This window comes from Choloepus didactylus, chromosome 9, assembly GCF_015220235.1.
Source record: "Choloepus didactylus isolate mChoDid1 chromosome 9, mChoDid1.pri, whole genome shotgun sequence".
NCBI classification, from domain to species: Eukaryota; Metazoa; Chordata; class Mammalia; order Pilosa; family Megalonychidae; genus Choloepus; species Choloepus didactylus.
The window spans coordinates 53,731,059-53,755,734 of record NC_051315.1 but is presented as its reverse complement, the minus strand read 5'-3'; the positions used below and the strand labels follow the sequence as shown (position 1 = coordinate 53,755,734).

Below are 24,676 nucleotides of genomic sequence, written 5' to 3'. Positions count from 1 at the left end.
TGTTTGTTTTCTCCTGAGTCCTCCAATTTCCACTTAAAAGTCCTAAATTTTCTCCTTTCATCTCTGACATAGAAGAGGTGCAGGAAAAAGAAGGAGGTTGTGATTGAATGGCGTTCCGTGGAGACAGGGATGATACTGCGTTCTTACCTGGGTATTAGGTCCAGCAAAATAGCAGCTAATTAGGGAATTGACTAAAATGAGGCCATCGTACTCTTTGTACAATCTGGGAAGGGCAGCATGGGTGGAACAAGTTGTACTTTGCCAGCTTCCAGCAAGAGTAAGTCTCCGTGTACTGCGGGGGTGGAGAGGGGGAAAGGGAGGTGGCTCGGAGAGGGGGTTGCCTCAGGTCAAAAACATCCTGTAGCTTCTTTGCGTCTCCGCATCAGAAGGAAGGTACTTTGGGCTGGGGATTCTCCGGTGGGAAACCGTCCTGGACCGCGGCAGCGTAGAGAGCTCCGGGCTACAGCCCGCGCGGCCCGCAGAGGTGGGGCCCGGGAGAGCCGCGGAACCTGCTCCTTCCAGCTCGCCTGCCGAGCTCCGGCCCTGGTGGCCGAGGTCGCCGAAGAGGCTGGCTCGGCAAGAGCCGGCTACCCAGGCCCGCGAACCTTCCCAAGCTCAGGACGACTACGCAGCCATGGGCTACCAGGGGCAGCTGCCGGTCATCCCGCCGCAGGTAAAACTGGCGACTAGGGCTAGTCTGAAGTGAGTTCTCTACAAGTTGCAACCTCAACCGAAGTCAGCTACCTCCACCCTGAGGTCTTGGTTTAGCACCGCAGAAGTTCTCCAGGAGAAAAAGTTTTGCGTTAATCTTTTTCTGGCAAGCACTATTCATTAACACTTTTTTTTAAAAACAATGTTATTCATACACCATACAATACATCCTAAGTGTACAATCAATGGCTCTTAGTTCAGTAACACTTTTTAATTTCACAAATTCACGTTAGTAAATTCACTAACATATCATGTACACTGGATTTCTTGCAAGGACCCAGACTCTTGGGCAGAACTTTACAGTATTTGGAACATTTTAGGATGGAATTTGCTTACAAAGCTCTGTTTACTAGCTATTGTTATCATCATTAATTATTTATTATTATCCTTAAAATTATTTTATTGATAATAGTGTACTGATATTATCGTGTGAGCAGCCTGTATTTCATATTTGTCTGACACTTTTCTGTTTGAGCTTGTAAGTATTTAATAGCCATTTTATCTATTGAAATAGAGAGATCTAGATGGCAAAGAGACTCTCGTTTCTCAACATAAACATAAAGAGAAAACTTGTCGTCAGTCCGCTGCTGTTTTTAATGTTGTCAACTCAATCATAGGATCCAGTGTAATAGGTAAGTGCTTTTTTTAAATTTTCAGGTGAAAAGGCCAGACTTAACAGATTCTTATTACGCTGCTAGTGTCCATTGATTGTCTTTAAAGGAAGAATCTTAAACCATAAAATTGGTGATTTTCTTCCATAAAGGCCCTTGTTTTCCATTGTAGCAATGTACACATCAGTCTTTTTAGGCTGAAAATGGGATTATGATTCACACTCTTTACACATTTGAGACCAATTCTCTATGTGCCGTGAAATTAAGGTGCAGCTCACAATGCTGATTTCTTTTTTTCATAGGTCGCATGGTCAATTGATAGTGGCATGTGATTTATTTTTTCCTCTTCCTGAAGTGTCTCCCATTACTTGAAACACCCTTCTATGACCTTCTAAAATGTAAAACCTCCAGAAATCTGGAAATATTGGAGGCATGAAAGATTAATTTGAAAACATAACGATTTTGTGAAAAATCAAATCCAAAAAAATATTTCTGTACCCATCTTTTAACATTCAATTTTAAAGTACCAACTTAATATGACTTATTAATTTAAATTCATTGAGCAATTAATTACAAATTTCTTCACTGAAAAATTCACTTAAATTTTTAACAAAGGAGCCAAACAATCAGAATTAAAAGAAATGATCAGCTTTATTTTCCCAGTATTTTAGAAGCCAGAGAAAAATTCTGAAAAAATACTTTTTTTAAATGTATTGTGTTATAGTAATAAAGGCATTTGATTTTTCAACAAATAATATTCTTTCCATTATTTGAAAACATTTGTTTTCAGAAAAGGCAGGGGACAAAACAAAGTTCTGCAAAGAGCAATACTCATTGAGAGTACAACTTTTTACTACAAAGTTCTGACATTTTAGTCAATCATTGTCCCCTGAAAATTGAGTGTTTATCTGGGGTGAGTTACTTTTCTCATCTTTCACAGGTTATGTTTCTTGGTTTCACACATTTCCATGCATAGACAATTTTTTTATTCCAAATGATACATAAAATGGAGGTACCTGAGGCAAAGTAGAAGTAAGTAGGGGCAAAGAGAGTTTGAAAGTCTGCCTCCATGAACCAGGGAGATGAGGGGCAGCTCTGCCTGGTGGAATTCCAGAGTTAATTCCTGATATGAACACCTTAAACTGATTCAGGCCAGCAACTTTAAAAGGTACCTCACAATTGTGCCATGCAGAATTTTTGTATGGGTTTTTCTTTTTTTTTTTAAGGAAATCCTTTTCAGAGGATAAAAACTCTGGATGGAACTATTTTTAAATGTTTTATTTTAAATATTTTATTGTCTATAATCTAAAATTGTTTACCCCTCCAAATATCCTAAGAAATAATTTTATGTTCCCCATTCCTGATTTTTTGAAGAATACTCTTGCCTTTTTCCTACATGCCCATCACATTTTGACTCTGGAGTCAGTCTTTTGGAATGTGGCATTACCCTTCTATGCTCCTTATTATTCTCCGTACTTTCCTGGTGAGCACATAGGAAGGGTTTGAGTGTCATTACTCTCCACGTATTCTAGGGCATATCTCACCCTCACCCTGAAGTGCACATTACTTGCATGAAATAGCATCTATTTTTCATTAGCTGCTTTCTAATTCTTTTTCCATCACCTCATAAACTTGCTTTTTTGTCATGTCTCTAAATTAATTAACATTTTATTTTGAAATAAGTGTTAATATGCTCAGTAACATTTCATCTTAATACTGCATTGTTACAACTATGTCATGCAAATATGTATATTTACTTAACCTATTATACACAGGAATTGAGGAAAAGCTTCTGTATTTCTATGTCTTATTAATGTGAAGGGTGGGGCATTTTATGTATTTCCAGGATTGCCTTATTCAATGAAGCAAGCTGGCTTTCCTCTGGGAATATTGCTTTTATTCTGGGTTTCATATGTAACAGGTAAATTACTATATAATTACTTATTCCTGCAGCTGAAATTGTACTATGACTTTTTCATATCCACATGCACACACACACACACACACACACACACATACACACACAAGCCCTGCTATTGAATTTCTTAGTTAATTAAAAAGTGCATCATAGTATCTCAAAGAAAGAATCCTTAGACATTTATGTTTGAGGAGATTTATTTTTCTCCCTAATCCTCTGAACAGATTAGAAAAAGTAAAAGAGCATTATGTGTCACCAAGCTTAAATCCTTTTCATGTGCCTTTTTCCACTTTATGCAGAAAGTGGTAGATGGAGGAGTCATTTTAAAGGTTAGAGTAAGGCTAAGAAAGGACTATGTCTGAAAGTGTATACGGCAGCGTTTCCATTCCCACCAGAGCCGTCGGCAAGTGCATTCAAATAAGCCACCTCTTTCAGCAATGTTTGTACAGGTGGAATTGAAATCCCAGGTGCTCAACTAGAAGGGTTTAAACCCCTCCCCACTTCATCCCCTGCCTGCCCTCTCTCACTGCCTACAGTAACAAGAGGCTTCCAACTGAATTCCTCTCTTCTGTTTCCTCCTCTTCTTGTAACATTCATTTGCAGCCATGTTTTTCTGCTACTCTGTCTAAATGCAGGCTTCACTACTCATAATCCTCTTCATCCCATTTCCCTCATCCCTGCCTTGTCATTCTTCTCTCTCACCCCATGACAAACATGGAAACTTTCTTCTACCTTAGGATCATTGTGAAATATCCAGCAATCATAAACAGACACCATTTGCAGTGTTTGCTGCTGTGGTGGATGCTGTGTATGGCTGCCTGGATGCCCGTTTACCAGCCAGTGGAAAACACCTCAGCTGCCTTCTTATGCAGAGCATTGGCCTGGTCCTTGAAGGAGCTGCCTCCCTATGAAGCCATGAGGTCTTGACCTCCATCCCCCCTTTCCCTACAGCCTTCAGCCAATGACTGACTGACAGAGACTCAAAGGCCGGCCTCTGCCTTCACGAGGGACCAATGTGTGGTGTAGTCTGAGCTTCACCCAGGACCAGGCTGCAGCTGAGCTCCACCTGAGACCACATGCTTCCTTACTAAGCTGTTTCTCCTGCCCTGTGTTCTTATTCTTCTCCCTTGAGAGTGCACCATCAGTAAATCCCTTGCCAAAAATCTCTAAGATCTGCTTCTGGGGATCCTCACCTAAGATCTCAGGCTTTGAGAACCAGCTGATAACTATTTCTCCACCACACCCCCCCACACCCCCACCCCTTCAGGCTGCAGAAGAGACAATAAAGCTTGTAGCAGTTACCAAATTCAGAGTTGTAGAGTCAGTGAACTCCCTTCCACCCTGCTCAATCTCCACAACACCACCTGTACCCCAAGACCTAAGCTACTTATAACTTCTACAGCTCTTAATTTGTAGCTTAAGACCCATAACTTAGTAGCGTGGAACTCCTGCCTTTGTGCTTATTGACATGCTGGTGTTTAAAAATTGCATTCTATTTATTAGAGCATTTATCACATAAAAAAAATCTCATTCAAGGATTTCCTCTTGTCCTTTTTTAATTTCCTGTTTCTCAGTCAATCACCACTGACAAACAGTTAATTTCCTCCCAGGCATAATAATCATGACTTAAGTGCATTGTAAACATTTATGTCTATTGTAAACTAGTGGATTGAAAAACATAGACAGCATTTATGAATTCAGTTCTTGAGTTTAATAAACCCAAAGCATATTATAAATAAGTAATTTAAAAAGTTAATAACTTTCTCAATTGATGTTACATGAACCTACAGCAATGACTGAGCAATACTTTGCAAAGTTATGTGTATATACATATATATATAATATTACAAGAAAAAAGCAAAAAATATATAGAATACAGTTCATTTTGTTTTGTAATTAGTCTTTCATAAGCAAAATCTACAAGTAGAGTATAAATTTGATTTTTTTTAATTGACACTATAATTAAACAGTAGTTTTTCTCTAGAGTTGTTCTTTTGTTTTTTTAAGACCTCTAATGAGATATTTTCAGTTTAACAGGTAGTTTTTCTAAGTTGTTTTTATGTTTGTGAATTGTTGAGGAAAGAAACAATTATAAATATCTACAACAAATAATTATATTTTACTTTGCTTTAATATTTTCATATATTTGACTAGAGAAAAGTAATTTTTGTTGTCCAAGCATATGTAAGATTTAAATGACAATTTTGCTGTTAAATAACATACACTCATTAATGGATTATTTAAAATTTTTCATTCAACTACATGTTATAGTAATTGGTATTTAAGACTCCTAAAACTTTTCAGAAAATATATTTATAGCTTATGTTTTTGAAAAGGTTTTTTATTAGAGAAGTTACAGGTTTACAGAAAAATCATGCAGAAAATTCAGTGTTCCCAAATACCCCCCACCTGTTATTAACACCTAGGATAAGTGTGTTATAATTGATGTTATATGTTATAATTGTTGTAATGTTAGATTTGTTATGTTATAATTGATGATATATGTTATAGTTGTACTATTAACCATTGTCCATTGTTTACATTAGGATTCTCAGTTTGTGTTGTATAGTCCTATGAGTTTTTAAAATTTTTATTCTAGTAACATATATATAACCTAAAATTTCCCCTTTTGATCACATTCAAATATATAATTTGATGCTTTTAATTACGTTCACCGTATTGTTCTACCATCATCACCATCCATTACCAAACTTTTCCTTCACCCCAAACAGAAACGCTGCACAATATAAGCATTAACTCCCCATTCTCTACCCCACTCCACAGGCCCCTGGTGATCTATATTCTAGTTTCTGACTCTATGAATATGCTTATTCTAATTCTTTCCTAACAGTAATATCATACAATATTTTATGTCTGGCTTATTTCACTCAACATAATGTCTTCAAGGTTCATCCATGTTGTCATATATATCAGCACTTCATTCCTTTTAATGATTGAATAATATTCCATTGTGTGCATATACCACATATTGTTTATCTTTTCATTGGTAGATGGACACTTGGGTTGCTTTCATCTTTTGGCAGTAATGAATAATACCTTTATCACTGGTGTGCAAATGTATTTTCTAGTCCCTGCTTTCAGATCTTTTGGGTATATACCTAGAAGTGGGATTGCCAGCTCATGTGGTAATTCCATACCTTCTTTCTGAGGAACCACCAAACTGTCTTCCATAGCAGCTGCATGATTTTACATTCCCACCAACAGTGAATGAGTGTTCCTATTTCTACACATGCTCTTCAAACTTGTTATTTTCCTTTTTTTAAAAAAATAGTAGCCATTATAGTGGGTGTGAAATATTATCTCATTATGGTTTTGATTTGCATTTCCTAATGGCTAATGATGTTGAGCATATTTTCATGTGCTTTTTGGCCATTTGTATATTTCCTTGGAGGAATGTCTATTGAAGTCTTTTGCCTATTTTTTAATTGGATTGTTTGTTTTTTGTTGTTGAATTGTAGGATTTCTTTATAGATGCTGGACATTAAAACCTAATTGAATATGTGGTTTCCAAATACTTTCTCCTGTTCTGTAGGTGGTCTTTTACTTCCATAATAAAGTCCTTTGATGCACAAACATTTTTGATTTTGATGAAGTCCCATTTATTTATTTATTTTTTCTGTTGTTGCTTGTGCTTTGGATGTGAAGTCTAAGAAACTATTGCCTAACACTAGGTCCTGAAATGCTCAATATGTTTTCTTCCAGGAGTTTTACAGTTCTGGTTCTTATATTTAAATGAATATAAGATCCAATATTTGATCCATTTTGAGTTGAACTTGTATATAATGTGAGAGAGGGGTCCACCTTCATTGTTTTGCATATGAATATGCAGTTTTCCCAGCACCATTTGTTGAAGAGATTATTCTTTACCAATTGAGAGGACTTGGCACCCTTTCAAAAATCAGTTGGCTATAGATTTAAGATATGGTCTATATGTCTGTCTTTGTACCAAGACTAGCTTTTTGATTACTATGGCTTTATAATATGTTTTAAGATCAGGAAGTATGAGCCCTCCACTTTTGTTCTTTTTTCAAGATAGCTTTAGTATGCAGGGCTCCTTATCCTTCCATATAAAGTTGATGCTTGGTTTTTCAGTTTCTACAAAGAAGGCTGTTAGAATTTTGATTGGGATGCATTGAATCTATAAATCACTATGGGCAGAACTGACATTTTTTTTATTTGAAGCTGTATGTGCCCCAGAAAAACATGTTCTTAAATTTAATTCATTCCTATAAGTATAGACCCATTGTAAGTAGTACCTTTTTTCTTTTTTTCTTTTTTTTAATTCATTTTATTGAAATATATTCACATAGCATGCAGTCATACAAAACAAAGCGCACATTCAGTTGTTCACAGTACCACCATATAGTTGTGCATTCATCACCAAAATCAATCCCTGACACCTTCATTACCACACACACAAAAATAACAAGAATAAAAATTAAAGAGAAAAAGAGCAATTAAAGTAAAAGAGAACACTGGGTGCCTTTTTTTTTTTCATTTGTTTGTTTGTTTGTTTGTTTCCTTCCCCCATTTTTCTACTCATCCATCCATAAACTAGACAAAAAGGATTGTGGTCCATATGGCTTTCCCAATCACATTGTCACCCCTCATGTAAGTAGTACCTTTTGATGACTCTACTTCAGTTAAGGCGTAACTCACCTTTTTCAGGATAGGTCTTAATCCTATTACTAGAGTCTTTTATAAGAGAATGAAATTCAGACAAAGAGAGATAAAGCTGAAATCAAAAAAAGAAGAGAAGAGAGAGACCAGGAAATACTGCTGGGTGGCAGAGAAGCTAAGGATCACTGGCAGCTGGTCTTCGAGAAGAAAGCATCACTTTGATGATGCCTTGATTTGGACATTTTCCCAGCCTCAAAACTGTAAGCTACTAAATTCCCATTGTTTAAGCCAATCTATTGCATAATATTTGCTGGAGCATCTTAGGAAACTAAAACAGACATCTTAGCAATACTTAGTATTCTTACAAATACAAAATGTCCTTTATTATTATGTCTTTGATTTCTTTTAGAAATGTTTTACAGTTTTTATATCCTTTCTATCCTTGGTTAAATTTTTTCCTAGATATTTGATTCTTTTAGTTGCTATTGTAAATGGAATATTTTTCTTGATTTCCTCTTCAGATTGTGCATTACTACGTATAGAAACACTACTGATTTTTGCATGTTGATATTGTACCCTGCAACTTGCTGAATTCATTCATAGTTCTAACAGATTTGTTGTGGATTTTTCAGGATTTTCTATACATTGGATCATGTCATCTGCAAGTAGGGAAAATTTTATTTCTTCATTTCCAATTTGGAAACAATTTGGAAATAAAAGGCCATTTTGCCTTTTATTACTTTTTCTTGCCTAATTGTTCTGGCTAGATCGTCCAGTACAATGTTAAATAATAGTGGTGACAGTGGGCATCTTTGTCTTTTTCCTGATCTTTCAGAGAAAGTTTTCAGTCTTTCACCATTAAACAGGATGTTAGCAGTGGGTTTTTCATATATCCCTATGTCATTTTAAGGAAATTTCCTTCTATACCTGGTTTTCAAAGTATTTTTATCAAGAGGAGTTTTTTTCCTTCTGGATTTTGTCAAATGTCTTTTCTGTGTCCATTGATAAGATCATGTGAGTTTTTTCCTTCGTTTGGGTAATATGGTATATTACATTAATTGATTTTCTTATGCTGTGTCACTTTCCATATGTGGTATAAATCCACATGATCATGGAGTATAATTATTTTAATGTTCTGTTAGGTTCAGTTTGCTAGTATTTTGTTGATGATTTTTGCAGTTATATTCAGAAGGGATATTGGTCTTTTATTTTCTTTTCTAGTGGTATCTTTTTCTGGCTTTCATATGAGGGTGATGATGGCCTCATAACATGAGTTAGGTAGTGTTTCCTCCTCTTCAATTTTTTGGAAGAGTTTGAGGAGGATTGGTGTTAATTCTTCTTGGAATATTTGGCAAAATTCATCTGTGAAGCCATATGGTCCTGATCTTTGTTAGGGATTTTTGATTACTGATTTGATCTTTTTACTACTTAGTGGTTTGTTGATATCTTCTATTTCTTCTTGAGTAAGTGGAGGTAATTTATGTGTTTCATGAAGTTAGACCATTTCATCTAGGTTAACCAATATATTGGCATATGGTTGTTCATAGTATCTTTTCATAGTCTTTTTAATTTTTGTGGAGTTGGTGGCAATGTCCACTCCACTTTTCATTTCTTATTTTAGTTATTTGGGTCCTATCTCTTTTTTTTTCTTTGTCAGTCTAGCTAAAGGTTTGTCAGTTTTATTGATCTTTTCAAAGAGCCAACTTTTGGTTTTGTTGATTCTCTCTAATTTTTTTTATTCTCTTTTTCATTTATCTCTGCTTTAATCTTTCTTATCTCCTTCCTTCTGCTTGCTTTGGGTTTAGCTTGCTCTTCTTTTTCTAGATCCTCCAGTTGTGAAGTTTGGTCTCTGATTTGAGATCTTTCTTCTTTTTTACTGTAAGCATTTAGAGCTATGAATTTTCTCCTCAGCACTGCCCTTGCTGTATCCCATAAGTTTTGGTATGTTTTGTTTTCTCCTCAAGATAATTTTTAATTTCTCTTGTGATTTCTTCTTTGACTCATTGGTTGTTTAAGACCATATTGTTAAATTTCCAAAAATTTATGAATTTTCCATCTCTTCTTCTGTTATTGATTTCTAGCTTCATTTCATTGTAGTCAGAGAAGGTACATTTTATGATTTCAATATGTTTGAATTTATTGAGACTTGTTTTGTGACTAACATATGGTCTATCCTAGCAAATGATCCATGTGCACTTGAGAAGAATGTGTATGCTGCTGCTGCTGGGTGGCATGTTCTATATACGTCTGTTAGGACAAACTGGCTTATAGTATCTTTCAAATCTTCTATTTCCTTACATTCACTTTCTGTCTAGATGTTCTATCCATTATTGAAAGTGGTGTCTCATATTATTAATGTAGAATCGTCTATTTCTCTGTCAATATTTGCTTCATTTTTTTGAGGCTCTGCTCTTAGGTCCGTATATATTAATAATTGTTGTCTCTTCTTATTCCTTTCATTAGAATATGGTGACCTAACTTTGTCCCTCATAACAGTTTTTGACTTAGAGCGTGTTTTATCTGCCATTATCATAGCTATCCCAACTCTTTTTCTATTACTATTTGCATTATATATATATTTTCCACCTTTTCACTTTCAATCTGCTATTGTCTTTTAATTTTAAGTGAATCTCTTGTAAAGAGTATTTAGCTGGGTTATGCTTTTTTAATCCATTCTGCCAGTTTCTGCCTTTTGAATGGAGAGTTTAATCCATTTTCATTTAGGTAAATAATGATAATGCAGGACTTTTTCTGCCATTTTGCTATTTTGCCTTTGTTAATCTTACACATTTTTGACCCTCAATTCTGTTAATGCCTACTTTCATACGTATTTGATTTTTTATATTGTATCATTTTTAGTTCCTTCTCATTTCTTTCTCAATATATTTTTCACTTATTTTCTTTGTGGTTACTGTGGAGTTTAACATCCTAAATCTATAATAATCATATTTGATTTGATACCAACTTATTTTCAGTAGTCTACATATACACTGCTCCTATACACTTCTGTCCCCCCACCTTTTCTTTTGTACTTGTTGCAAATTATATCTTTGTACTTTGTATGTTCAGAAACATAGATTTATCATTACTATTTATGCATTTGCATTTTAGCATCTATAAGAATTAAGAAGTGGAGAGAGAGAAACTAAGATGGCAGCTAGGTGAGACAGGGCAAAAAAAACGCCTCCGTGAAAAACACTAGATAAAAATCAGAAAGTGACCCAGAATACCGGTTACAGCAATGCGCCAGCTGGACAAGGTCTGTTAGTTCCACAGGGGTCGTATACTTGGTGAAACCAGGAGTCTGCATTCTGAAACGAGTGAGTAAGCTGACTGGAAGACCCACAGCTGTGGGAGGTCTGGAGAAGCCAGGGTTTGGCGTTTGGAGACCAACGGGCTCTTTTAAAAAAAAAAAAGGGGGGGAAAACCCAGGAGCGGCTGCAGCTGCAATAGTGGGAACCACGCAGTAAAACACAGCAAGAGGGGGCTGGGCTGGCTCCTTGGTGTCTGGCCTAGAAGATAGCCCACTGCAGATACCCTTGGGGCCGGGGGAATGAAGGGGAGAGCCAGAAGCAGAAAGAAACCCTGCAGCTAGCAGCTGGCTCCCCGGAGGTCTGGATAAACTCCTGCCTGGGGCCATGCCCATAGCCCAGAGCCCCGCCAGTTGTCCTGGAGCTGGGAAGGAGGAACTGTGCAAGGAGTGGGGTGTGGAGACGCCCCGTTCAGCCATCTTTGCATCAGGCTGAAAGCGCCCTGGCATGGGCCGGCGGCCCAGAGCTTCCCTTGAGGGTCAGCGCGCACTGGTGACGTAGCATGGCATTCCCTCAGCAGAGGTCCTGGAGGATCGCGGCTGGGAGGGGGGACCCGCTTGGAGAACCCAGGGATACTACACCAAGTCCGGTGGTTTGTGGGACAGCGAGAGAGAGGGTCTGGGGCTGAAATGAAATGAAGGCTTAGATTCTTGCAGCGGCCTTGAATCTCCGGGAACCTGGGGGATTTGAATATTAAAGCTGTCCTTCCTCCCTGGCCACCCGTACGCACGCCCCACATTCAGGGCGGATGGCTCCAGCAACACACCCAAACTAAGTTCTCCAACTGAACCCCACAAGAATCATTTCCCCACACACTGCGGGGACAAGGTGGAGAACTGACTTGAGGGATATAGGTGACTCACAGACACCATCTGCTGCTTAGTTAGAGAAAGTGTAAGCCACCAAACTGTGTTTCTGAAAAATTAGATAGGTATTTTTTTTTACAACTTGAAAGAACCCTATCAAGCAAAGCAAATGCCAAGAGGCCAAAAACAACAGAAAATCTTAATGCATATGATAAAACCAGACGATATGGAGAATCTAACTCCAAACACACAAATCAAGATATCTGAAGAGACACAGTACCTTGCACAATTAATCAAAGAACTACAATCAAGGAACGAAAACATGGCAAAGGATTTAAAGGACATCAAGAAGACCATGGCCCAGGATATAAGCAACATAAAGAAGACCTAGAAGAGCATAAAGAAGACATTGCAAGAGTAAATAAAAAAATAGAAGATCTTATGGAAATAAAAGACACTGTTGACCAAATTAAAAAGACTCTGGATATTCATAATACAAGACTAGAGGAAGCTGAACAATGTCTCAGTGTCCTAGAAGTCCACAGAACAGAAAATGAAAGAACAAAAGAAAGAATGGAGAAAAAAATTGAAAAAATTGAAATGGATCTCAGGGAAACAATAGATAAAATAAAACGTCCAAACTTAAGACTCATTGGTGTCCCAGAAGGGGAAGAGAAGGATAAAGGTCTAGAAAGAGTATTCAAAGAAATTGTTGGGGAAAACTTCCCAAACCTTCTACACAATATAAGTGCACAAAGCATAAATGCCCAGCGAACTCCAAATAGAATAAATCCAAATAAACCCACTCCGAGACATATTCTGGTCAGACTCTCAAATACTGAAGAGAAGGAGCAAGCTCTGAAAGTAGCAAGAGAAAAGCAACTCACCACATACAAAGGAAACAACATAACACTAAATTGTGACTGCTCAGCAGCCACCATGGAGGTGAGAAGGCAGTGACATGACATATTTAAAATTCTGAGAGAGAAGAATTTCCAGCCAAGAATACTTTATCCAGCAAAACTCTCCTTCAGATTTGAGAGAGAGCTTAAATTTTTCACAGAGAAACAAATGCTGAGAGAGTTTGCCAATAAAAGACCTGCCATACTTCAGATTCTAAAGGGAGCCTTACCAACAGAAACACAAAGAAAGGAGAAAGAGATATAGAGAATTTTAACACACATATATAGTGTCTTACATCCCAAATCACCAGGACACTTATTTTTCTCTGGTGATCACAGATCTTTCTCCAGAAGGGACCATAAGCTGGGACATAAAACAAGCCTCAATAAATTAAAAAAAATTTGAATATACTCAAAGCACATTCTCCAACCACAATGGAATACAAATAGAACTCAATAATTTTTGAACTGTAACTCCACTATTTGCTTCCTACATGATATAAAATACACAAACTCTAATGACAAATCAGTGGTTTTGAACTCAATGTAAAATATGTAATTTTAGACAACTATATAAAGATGAGGTAATGGAGGAGTATGGGAACATAGTTTATGTGTCCTACTGAAATGAAGGTGGTATCAAAGAAAAACAAGATTGATATGGATTTAAGAGGTTAATTTTAAGCCCCACAGTAAACACAAAGAAATCATCAGAGAATATAACCATAGAGATGAAAAGTAGAGTTTGGGTTAAGAGAAATGGGGGAAGGGGCAATGGGGAGTTAAGAAATGAGTGTAGGGTTGCTATTTGAGGTGAAGGGAAATTTTTAGTAATGGATGGTGGGAAAGAGCATTACAACATTCTAAACGTGATTAATCCCACTAATGGAAGGCTAGGGAGGGGGTGGAATGGGAAGATTTAGGCTGTATATATGTTTCCACAATTGAAAAAAAAAAAAAAAGACAGTCTAAATAGATGGCAATTGAATGCCAAGGATGAGCTTGGATGGGATTGGAGGATAGAGGGCAGGTGGCTCAAAGGGACACAGTTGAGACATAAGGAAAAGGAAATATAGAATGTAAGCTTCGTATCATTGTTGAATCTCTTGTACTTCTTAGCTGCACTTAATGGGATTGCATAAAAGAATGTTCTTGTTCATGGGAAGTGTATATGTGAATTATAGTGTATGTTCAAGGATGTGTGCAGCTAGCTCTCATATGTTCAGAAGACAGAGCAATAGATGATGGATGATAGATAGGGAGGGAAAGAAATAGCGATATGACAGCATGTTAAAGTTGGTGGATTGGGCTATCGGGGGAGGGGGGTCAGGGTATGATGGAATTGTGTGTATGGGGTTAGTATTGTTTTTGCAACTGTTCCCATAACTTTGAATTTATTTCAAAATTAAAAAAAACGTATAGTCAAATATTTAAAATACCATACGGTAGTACTGGCATTTATAATTATCTGTTTGCTTACCTTTACCAGAGGTCTTTATTTCTTTATGCCACTTCTATCCACTGTGTAGTGTCCCTTCCTTTTGATCTGAGGAACTCTTTTTAGCATTGCTTGTAGGACAGAGCTAGTGGTGACAAATTCCCTCAGCTTTTGATTATCTGAGAATGTCCTCATGTATCCCTCATTTTGGAAAAAAGATCTTGTCAGATATAAAATTCTTGGTTGACAATTGTGTTCTTTCATCGCTTTAAATATTTCATTACACTACCTTTATGCCTCCATAGTTTGTGATGAGAAATAATAATGATAATATTGGGATTCCTTTGCCCATAACTTTTCTCTTGCAGCTTTCAGAACCCATTCTTTGTCCTTGGTATTGGAAAATTTGATTACTATGCATCTAGGCATGGTTCTCTTTGAATTTATCCTGTTTGACTTTAATTGGGCTTCTTCAATGTGCATATTCATGCAGTTGGGCTTCTTAAATTTGGAAAGTTTTCTGCTGTTATATCCTTGAATATTCCTTCTGCCCTTTTCTCTCTTTGTTCAACTTCTGAGACTCCTATAGTGTGTATATTGGTACACTTGATGGTGCCCCATAAGTCTCTTGGACTCTGTTTACTATTTGTTTTTCTTTTTTTTTTTTTTTCCTGCTCCTCAGCCTGAGTCATTTCAATTGTCTGTCTTTGAGATCACTAATTCTTTCTTCCGCCAGCTCCAATCTGCTGCTGAAACCTCTAAGGAATTTTTTCATTTCAAATATTGTGGTCTTCAACTCTAGTATTTCTGTTTCGTTGTTATTGAGCATCTCAAAGAGATCTCATATTGCTCATTTGTTTTCCTCATATCTTTTAGTTCTTTGTGTTTTCTTTTAACACCTTGAGTGTATTGGGGATTTATTTATTTATTTATTTATTTATTTATTTATTTATTTATTTTTTGAGGGTGGTTTCTGATGTCAGGTGTTCTGGGGGTAGGGGTAGTGGCACCTCCTTCATGGTGGATTGGGAAGATGGAGAGTGGTATTTGCAGAAAGAACCAAAGTGGGGTTGAGGATTTATTTTTAAAGTATTTTTCATGTATATTCAAAGTCTGGACCTCTTCACTGATGGTTATTGGATTTTTATTTTGCTCCTTTGGATAGGCCATTGTTTCCTGTTCCTTTGTTTGTCTTATAATCTTTTTTGCACACTGTACAATTTAATATTTTAAAGTGTTAACTCTGGGATTTAGTCCTTGAGCTGTCTGTTCCTTGGATTTGTATGCAGTGAGTGATATGACAGAGATTGCCTTGAAGCCAGGAACTAAGAAAAACAAGCCAAAGCAAACAGCACCTTTCGCAGTCTTCAAAAAATCACTCTGCCTGTATTGTGATTTCCTTCAAAGCTTAGCCCTCCTATCAAGCAGGTCAGCCTGAGGGAAGTGAGAAATGCTGGGTCCTCTCTGTCTTATCTGAGGCTGTGTAGAGCCATGGAGTCTGCTTCTTTTCCTGAGCTTGTGCTTGCTGGGGCCTTAGAAGTCCCTTCTTTGCAGTTTACTTCAATTGCCCCCTCTACTCCCTTTGAAACACATTTTCATCCCATCCTGGATGCTCTGTTGTATGACTTAATGCAGGTAGTCCTTTGACACTGGCAGCTTTGACTTAATCATTTCTTACAGTGCTTTAGCTGCCTTCAAGCAGCTTCTCTCCCTTCAGGGCAGATTCTGGAAAGGCAAGCTTCCTGTTGCAGACTGGGATTCCACTGGATAGACTGACATATAGGCACCCCAATATGCACATAGGGGTTACTCTGTTCCCTCTGGAACAGGGCTATGGCCCCACCATGGGAACACAAGCTGACCCCACACTGTGCCTGGGAGGGTGTGTGGGAGGGGTAGCAAGGGCACCACAAGTTCACCTACCATTTTTCGGGCTGCTTTTTCTTGATTTGGCACTTGCCCAGTTATTGCAACCCTTTAACTGTTTTCTAGAGTTTTGTGGAAGATGGCACTGCTACTTTTTTGCTAGTTGTTCAAACATTCTGTGGGGCACAGAACCTGGGAGTGTCTTATACTGTCATCTTGGTTGACTGGAAATATAGCCTGTATTTTACAAGCAGTTGAAAGCATTTACATTCACTATTGTAAATACTTGAAATTGTTAAACTGTTAAACTTATGCAATACATTTTGGATTTTTATAAAATTCTCAGCCTTCTCACTCCCAAACATATAGTTCATCGCCAAACCTTTAAAACATCTGTTAAATTGGTTGCCTCTTCTCTGTTAATTAAGTCATCATTGGTTCTCTTCCTAGGCCTATAAGCTGCTATTCAGTTTTCTGACTTCTAGTGTCTCTTTTCTTTCTGGCCAATCCTTCATATTGCTGCAAGATTTATCTTTATAAAACCTCAGCCTAATCCTCTGTTACACCCCTAATAAAAACATTCCATGACACTATAATGACAACAGGAAAATATTATCACTCTGAAATCCCTTCATACTTTGGCTACAGTCTGCCTTCTTAGTCTTATCTCCAACTACTCTAATGTCTCTCTCACCTAACAACAATGCCATAATGTGTTAACCTTAAATTTTATCTATTCTGGATTATTCTGCTCTCCGCATGGAGAATATGCTTTCATGCTGCCTTCCATCAGTTGTCCCCCTGCCTGACATTCCTTTCTTCTCTACCTGGTGAAATCCTGTTCATCTTTTAGGACACAAATATAGTGATGAAAAATATTATCACTGCCTTTATGAAGCTCATAATGTAGTGTGGCAGGCAGACAAAAAACACTTAATTTTAATACTTTGTGAAAAATACCATAATAAAAATATGTAAAAGATGATAGGACACAGGCATATAGCCCAGTCTCAAATGGACGGAACTATTCTGGATAGGAGGAAACCCTACCAATGAGTGTTTACAAAAAAAAAAAAAAGTTGAGTTAGCAAAGAAAATGGAAGGGTATTCTAAGCATAGGGAAATATGGAAATGTAAAAATGAAATGTGTAAGTCATTCAATCTGTCTAAAGTTTAGGGTTGATGTTCATGAGTGGAAAGAGATGCAGTTAGAGTAGTTTGCAGAGATAGATATGAAGGCTGTTCATGTAACAACAAACATTACTATTTCTTGAGGGCTGGCTAGGCATTGAGCATAATGCACCTACTATGTTTTGTCCTTCTCCCTGTGAGGTAGGTATTCATGCTCTACTTTTATGGAAGAAGAAAATTGCGATTTTAACAGGTTAAAGTGACTTGCCCAAGATGATGCAGTTACTGCTGACGGAGTTGGGATTTTGTATAGGTACATGGATTCTGGAGTCCAGCTATCAGGGTTTGAATCCTGACTCTGCTATTGCTAGCTAGCTGTGTGGGCTTGGGCAAGTTACTAACCCTTCTGTGCCTCATGTTTCTCACTGATTAAGTGATATAATAATAACACTTACCTAGGTTGTCGTGAGGAGTAAAGGAGTTAATATATGTATATATAAAGCATTTGTAAAAGTGTCTGGCATATCGAAAGTATTGTGAAAGTATACACTAGTGTTTTTGTGGTTGATATTATTATTATTGTCTGGCTCCAAACACAGTGCTTTTCCACCATAATCTGCAACCACTCAAAAATGAGGAAAAAATAGAACAAGCACTCATTTATTGAGTCCCTATAACAAATCAGGCATAGTGGTAGACATTTGAACACCATAATCCTCACATCACCCTCAAAGCTGGTGTTAATGCCCTTACCTTACCGATGAAACTCAGGAAAGCCAAGTCCTTAACCCAAAGTCACACATTTAATGAATAATTATTCTGCCTCATAAGGAGTTGGTTTTTATGCAAAGGCAGAAAAGGATCCCTTGGAGGATTTTAAGCAGAAGAGAGACATGATCAGATTTATGCTGGGGTCATATCTGTCTGGTAGAGGCAGAATGACGAGAATGCCTTGGAATGGAGGGGACATCAAAAATGTCCTGGTGCAGGCCAGACTGGCAGATGAGAGAACTTATTAGGAGTTTATTGCAGTAATCCAGGCACTAGGTGATAAAGACCTAAACCCTAAAATAAAACAGGTAAGAGATTAGAAGTGAGGGTATACAGTGGAATAATACATATGATGCAGTAGTTAATGGACTTGGTGTCCAAGGGAAGATAGAAAGGGATGGATAATAAGAAGTCTAGGGTGATTTTCAAGTTTCTGTTGATACTATTTTCAGATTGGAGGAATATGGATAGGAAGCAGTCTCAGAACAAATATATAAATTAGAATTTGGGCATTATAAAATTGAGATGCTTAAGAGAACTCTACAGTAAAATGTTTTATAGGCAGCTAGGTAGAGGTAGAGAGAAGTTGGGGCTGGAGATACAGATTTGGGGGCTACTAACATATGTATGAAAACTGAAGCAACAGCATGGATGAGATTACAGTAAGAGAACATCATGGAGAGTGGGAAAAAAGCTCACGAATTCAGGGGCTGGGCAGAGTAAAAGAAACTGGTAAAAAATTTTAAAAAAATGTTTAAAAGAGAGTATAAATGGCCAGAGAAATAAAAGGAAAACCAAGAGAAAGTGATGTTACAGAAGCCAAGAAAGAAGTTTGAAAGAGAGGGGAATTATAAACAGGGGAAAATGCTGCTGAAAGAACAAATAATATTAAGGTCTATGGGCGATCAATCAGATTTATCAACTTGAAGCTCACTGATGAACTTGAAAAATGCTTCATCGATGTGGAAGAGAATCAAGGTGGAAACCCTATTACAATGATTTGCATTTTTCTTCTTTGTACTTTAATGCATATTTAAATTATTTAAAGGGTGAAAAAGAAATCACTTGTGATGGCAGTATGAAAGGAGAAAAGAGAGAGCAAGAATCACACCTTGTACATAGTTGTGTACCCACTACAACTGCAGTGCCTTGCAGTACCTGCTCAAAAACATTTAGTGAAATGTAAAAACAGAGAGCGAGAGAGAGAGACCTTACATTTTTTTTTTTTTACAAAACAAATCGTACATTCGATTGTTCACAGTACCATTACATAGTTGTACATTCATCGTCTAAATCAATCCCTGACACCTTCATTAGCACACACACAAAAATAACAAGAATAATAATTAAAGTGAAAAAGAGCAATTGAAGTAAAAAAGAACACTGGATACCTTTGTCTGTTTGTTTGTTTGTTTCCTTCCCCTACTTTTCTACTCATCCGTCCATAAGCTAGACAAAGGGAAGTGTGGTCCTTATGGCTTTCCCAATCCCATTGTCACCCCTCATAAGCTACATTTTTATACAATTGAGAGAGACCTTACATTTTAATTACACAATTTCTATTGTATCTTGAACTTCAACTCCAAAATGGGAAACTGAGGTCCCTAAATTGTTAATTTTAAAGAAAGTTCTTAGCCATAATTACTAGAAAATAAAATTACTAATTTTAATTTGTTATAAAACAAATACCCTGGTTCTCCTAATTCTATTTTTTCTAAGTTAGTTTTAAAAATATGTGGTATACTCACAGCACTTTTCATTCTTAATCCTCACACATTGAATACCTATGAAATGTTTGTCTACAGTCTATTGCTTTGAAAGTTGGGCCACATCCTGATAATAGTTGTTGCACTGGTTTTGTTAGGAAATTAAAAGGACTCTTATTCTATGTACCCACTTATGTCCAGTTCATTGCATGGATATATTTAGGATATTTGCATCTAGACTGAAAAATATTTAACTAGAAACAGCACTGTTTCATGAAAGGTAATAAATATTACTTGAAAAGAAAGAAAACTTGTCATGGTAATACTATAGCATTACATTAAATACTTCTTTAAAATTTCCCTTTTTCTCAGAATTAAGCTACACATGAAAATCCATTGCATTAAATGAAATCTGACTATAAATTTTTTTTTTTTTTGCTACAGACTTTTCCCTTGTTTTATTGATAAAAGGAGGATCCCTCTCTGGAACTGACACTTACCAGTCTTTGGTCAATAAAGCCTTTGGTTTTCCAGGATATCTCCTCCTCTCTGTTTTGCAGTTTTTGTATCCTTTTATAGGTAAGATAATTGTGAAGATGATTATTGTATTTATTTGGGTAAACATACAGCCATTTCTGAATGAAATATTTTTAATAGTCATTAAGTACTCATTAAAAAATATTAGCAGCTGAAATATTTTCCAAATTAAATGTTTATTTCCTGAACCATTTCTTCCTTATTCTCTGGTATTTTTGTTTGTTTTCTGTGTATTTCTTTGAAATAAAATGAGGGTGAATCTCTTTGGGTTAATGTTTGTGCTTCCCTAGTCTGTTGAAATATAGAATGATCTGACATGAAAGGTGAATGAGACAAAGAATAAATTTCCTCTAAGACTGAACATATTTTTTGAAAACCCAAGGATCTGTGGATGTCACATACAAGGCCAACATGCTATTTAAAGATTGTACTGTAATGGTGAAGCTGTTACTTAGCACTTCTTAAATAATTTGTGTTAACATTCACCAATGGCCAAGTGATTTCAATTTTAAAAATCAACACTACAGAAACTATTGTTCAAACTATTGTTCTTTTTGTCTCTACAGAAGGCTGAGTACATTTCCAAAAAATATCTGACTTGTCAATTGAAGAGATATTTTAGTGCCTTTACAGTTATCTATTATCATTCCTCACTTTATATAGTATATATGTTCCTGGAAAAGTGTTTGAAAACTAAACTTTAATAACAAAATCAATCACATTTTAAATGACTACCAAAACTCATATTTAAAGGTGTGGCATGAATCCATTTTTGACATGGAAATCTTTTTGTAGTACCAATTGATTGTTTTCCTTAAATCTATTCTCTTGTTATTTTGAAATCATGCATATTGATAATCACAATATATATTTGAAAGTAGTAGGATTGTGCCAATATTTGGGAAGCAATAACTGATTACTTTTCAAAATATTCAGGATGAAATATGTTATGGCTTATTGGTAACTGTATTATTTTCATTATGTTTTTAGCTATGATAAGTTACAACATAATAACTGGAGATACTTTGAGCAAAGTTCTTCAAAGAATACCAGGAGGTAAGTCAAAATAAAAATTTTGAGGATTTAAATATATTTATTTTATATAGTTACTTTATAGTTAATGTGGTTCATAATAATTTATAAACTAAATATTCGCAAGTGAATGAAATGGAAGACTTCAATTATCTGGCAACACTCATGATCAATTCTGGTCCTAAATTATTAATTTACTTTTATGTATAATTTAGGTCTTTTTAGCTGCTTGAAAAAAATGTTACTATTCATATACTTAGAATACCTTCTAATTTTAATTCTTTTATCATGTAAATATATTTGAAGCTTACAAATTCTGTTTGAATTTTCTGTTAACCAATAATAAATCTAAAAGGATAGCTGCCAACTTTGAACAAGTTAATATTAACACAGACTGTAATTTTCAACATTAATTCTAAAGTATTCAGATTAATTAGATGCCTATGACTTATTTATTCTGTGCCAAGGTCCCCAAATTGATTATCATCTTTTTTATCACAACCAAAATGAGACTCTAGAACCCTCTACAGTTAAATTATACTTCTGTAAGTAATTGCATTTAGATTGTTGTGTCTGTTGATTTGTCCCATCCATAGTTCAAAGAGTTAAGGAGATACATTGTTTCCTTGATTGTTTGTACTGATATGACAGGGAGAAAGTGGGGAAATTTTAGGTTTAGGTAGTCATCTGCAATGATTAACTTGAAAAATCTTATTTATGCAATTATATTTATAAAGCATTTTAATAGGAAATAAATAAATGTTTGCACAGGTATATATGGTTAAATATACTATAAGTTAGTGCACTATAAAGCATTTCAAATGAACTCCTAAAATTCTTTCAAAAAAGTAAAAAAAAAAAAATCACAGAATAACATCTAATTACTGATTCAAAAAAAACATTGTTTATATCCAGTCATAGGTAGATATCAATGATCATCAGCTATCTGAATACTTTTTTGTTCATTATGAATTTCTGGGACAATCTGGCAAAAATGATTCACTATCGCTATGAATTTGTTGTAGAAATAGCCTGAAAATAAGGGGATTTTTCAATATCTGTTGGCCTTTCCCAACTTCATAATTTTGAAGTACATAAACAGATGACTATTGGAAACAGTGTTTTCATCAGATATCTATTTCAACCATCTTTTATTGATTCAGTAAAACTAAGACACAGGGAGCAAGTGGTCCCATATCATCTGCCTGTTGGGTGACTGCCACATCTTTAGTACATAACTCCACAGATAAAAACAATGAAATTGATGTGGAAAAAGGAATAATTTTCTAGTTATTCACACTGGTAGAAATCTGAAAGATAATTTAAAAGGAGTCTTCATTTAGATTTGGAAATGTCTTATAGGAAATAACTTTACAGGAAATATTTTAACTGTTATCTTTATCCCCCTAAGAATCAAAAAGTAGGCCATGATTAAATATAAGAAAATTTACAACATAGTGGAATATTTTCCATCTCTATGAAATTCCATGAAGAGATGTTACTCCATTACCTAGATAAGTCCAAATATCCTAGCAAGGGAGAAAAGTCCTTTATGATCCGTCCCTAGCCTAACTCTCTAGCCTTATTTCTGCTACACAATCTCACAAGCAACACCATGTCAGCCATAATGATTGCAGTAGTTACCATTCATTGAGCATCTACTATTTCCAGACATACTTACATAATATCATAGCCATCCTGCAAAGCTTCTAGATTGTCCTCATTTATAGTTAAGAAGATTCTCAACTCAGGGTTGCCTAATTAACTACCTGAGTTCATATATCCAGGGAGCAATGGATCTGGGATTCAAGCCCAAGTCTGTTTAACCATGAAGATCTTTTCACTACCACAGAATGCAAAATTACTGACAGCTCTCTGAATCCATCATGTTCTTTTTCTGCCTCTCACCATTTCATTCACTTGTCCCATCCTTCCCTTTAAACCACCCTACTTGCATGCACTTTAAGAAATCCAGACTAGTTTTAAAGACTCAAGTTCCATGTCAGTTCTACAGAAAGGCTTCCCTGTCCTCCCCATTGGCACAAGGGGCATATAGCCCTGAGATGCTGGAGTGGTTATTGCTTCACCTGTCTGTGCTTATCTCTCCTCACTTTTTATCCCACCAACTTACTACAAGTCTCAGCATGTACTAGGCATCTGACCATGCTTGAATAAATATAGGCCTTTCTGGGGTTAGAGGGATGAACTAAACTCTCTTCTATAAATTTGTTCATATAATTTAGAACCTATGATTTTAAATATACTGGTGTCATTATGATATCCAAGAATGTGCAATGTATACCAGTTCCCCCAGCTTCCCTGTGACTTCTTCCCCCCAACCAACAACTTGTTTCTGCCTACTTTCCTTCAGTGACACCACTTGTTTCTGAAGGGAGGGATAGATAAATACTAAATACTTTTATCTGAACCTTGATTTTTTGAAATTTTGTTAAAGTTTTACTGTTCTAGGTCCTTGAAATACAGAAGTAAAAAAAAAAAAAATCAGAAAAATACCCTGTTCTCATGTAACTTACAGTCCACAGGAAGGGTTCTGCCTTTAGAGGTTTTCAATTTTGTTTTTGTTTTTTACCTTTTAAAAGGATCTCTGTAGTTGCTGGTGAAGATTGTACTGTAAGAGGACAAAGGAAGGCAGAAGCAGGAAACTGATTAGGAGGCTTTGAAAATAATTTGAATGTAAATTATTAAAACATTTGTCAAACTATAGGTTCATCCTTAAGTTGTTTGGTATTTACATTTTTGTGATTTATTTCTATTTTTACCTTGTTTTCTGGAGTTTATTCTTAAAATTTTTGCCATTTAGGTAGTATTTAATGTTATTTGTCATTTTTTATAATTAAGTATTTGGCTATTTAGGCACGTTATTAGTGTGTTATTTAGACTTATAACCACTTTCTAATATTCATTGTGTTTTAGTTGATCCAGGAAACTTGTTTATTGGTCGCCACTTCATTATTGTGCTTTCCACAGTTGCCTTTACCCTGCCTTTATCCTTGTACCGAGATATAGCAAAGCTTGGAAAGGTAATTTTTATATTTTAAATAGGAGTAGAAATGCACCTCGTTACCTGCATTAATTTTTTCAAACTACTCTCTACATGGCAAAGTTCTTAATTTCAGTGTTCATCTTTAATTTCAGATGATTTATGATCATGCTGGAGTAAACTATGGTTGAATCATTGGCTTGATTTTCAGAACTGATGTAAATAGTTGATGAATGTGAATTAAATATGTCCTTCCTTTCTCTTTTTTAAGGTAGATATTCTGATGTCAGACCA

The 24,676-nt window shown here is 36.0% G+C and overlaps 1 protein-coding gene across 1 annotated transcript in view; it reads left to right on the top strand.

The window, feature by feature from the left end:
* Positions 1-394: 394 nt before the first annotated feature.
* Positions 395-24,676, top strand: part of SLC38A11 (solute carrier family 38 member 11) — a 70,812-nt gene continuing 46,530 nt past the window's right edge. The window contains exons 1-6 of the mRNA XM_037850413.1: positions 395-673; positions 1,226-1,343; positions 3,169-3,243; positions 20,257-20,391; positions 21,340-21,405; positions 24,316-24,422. Coding sequence (XP_037706341.1) covers positions 635-673; positions 1,226-1,343; positions 3,169-3,243; positions 20,257-20,391; positions 21,340-21,405; positions 24,316-24,422 — 540 coding nt within the window. The 5' untranslated portion in view covers positions 395-634. The remainder of the gene's footprint in view (positions 674-1,225; positions 1,344-3,168; positions 3,244-20,256; positions 20,392-21,339; positions 21,406-24,315; positions 24,423-24,676) is intronic.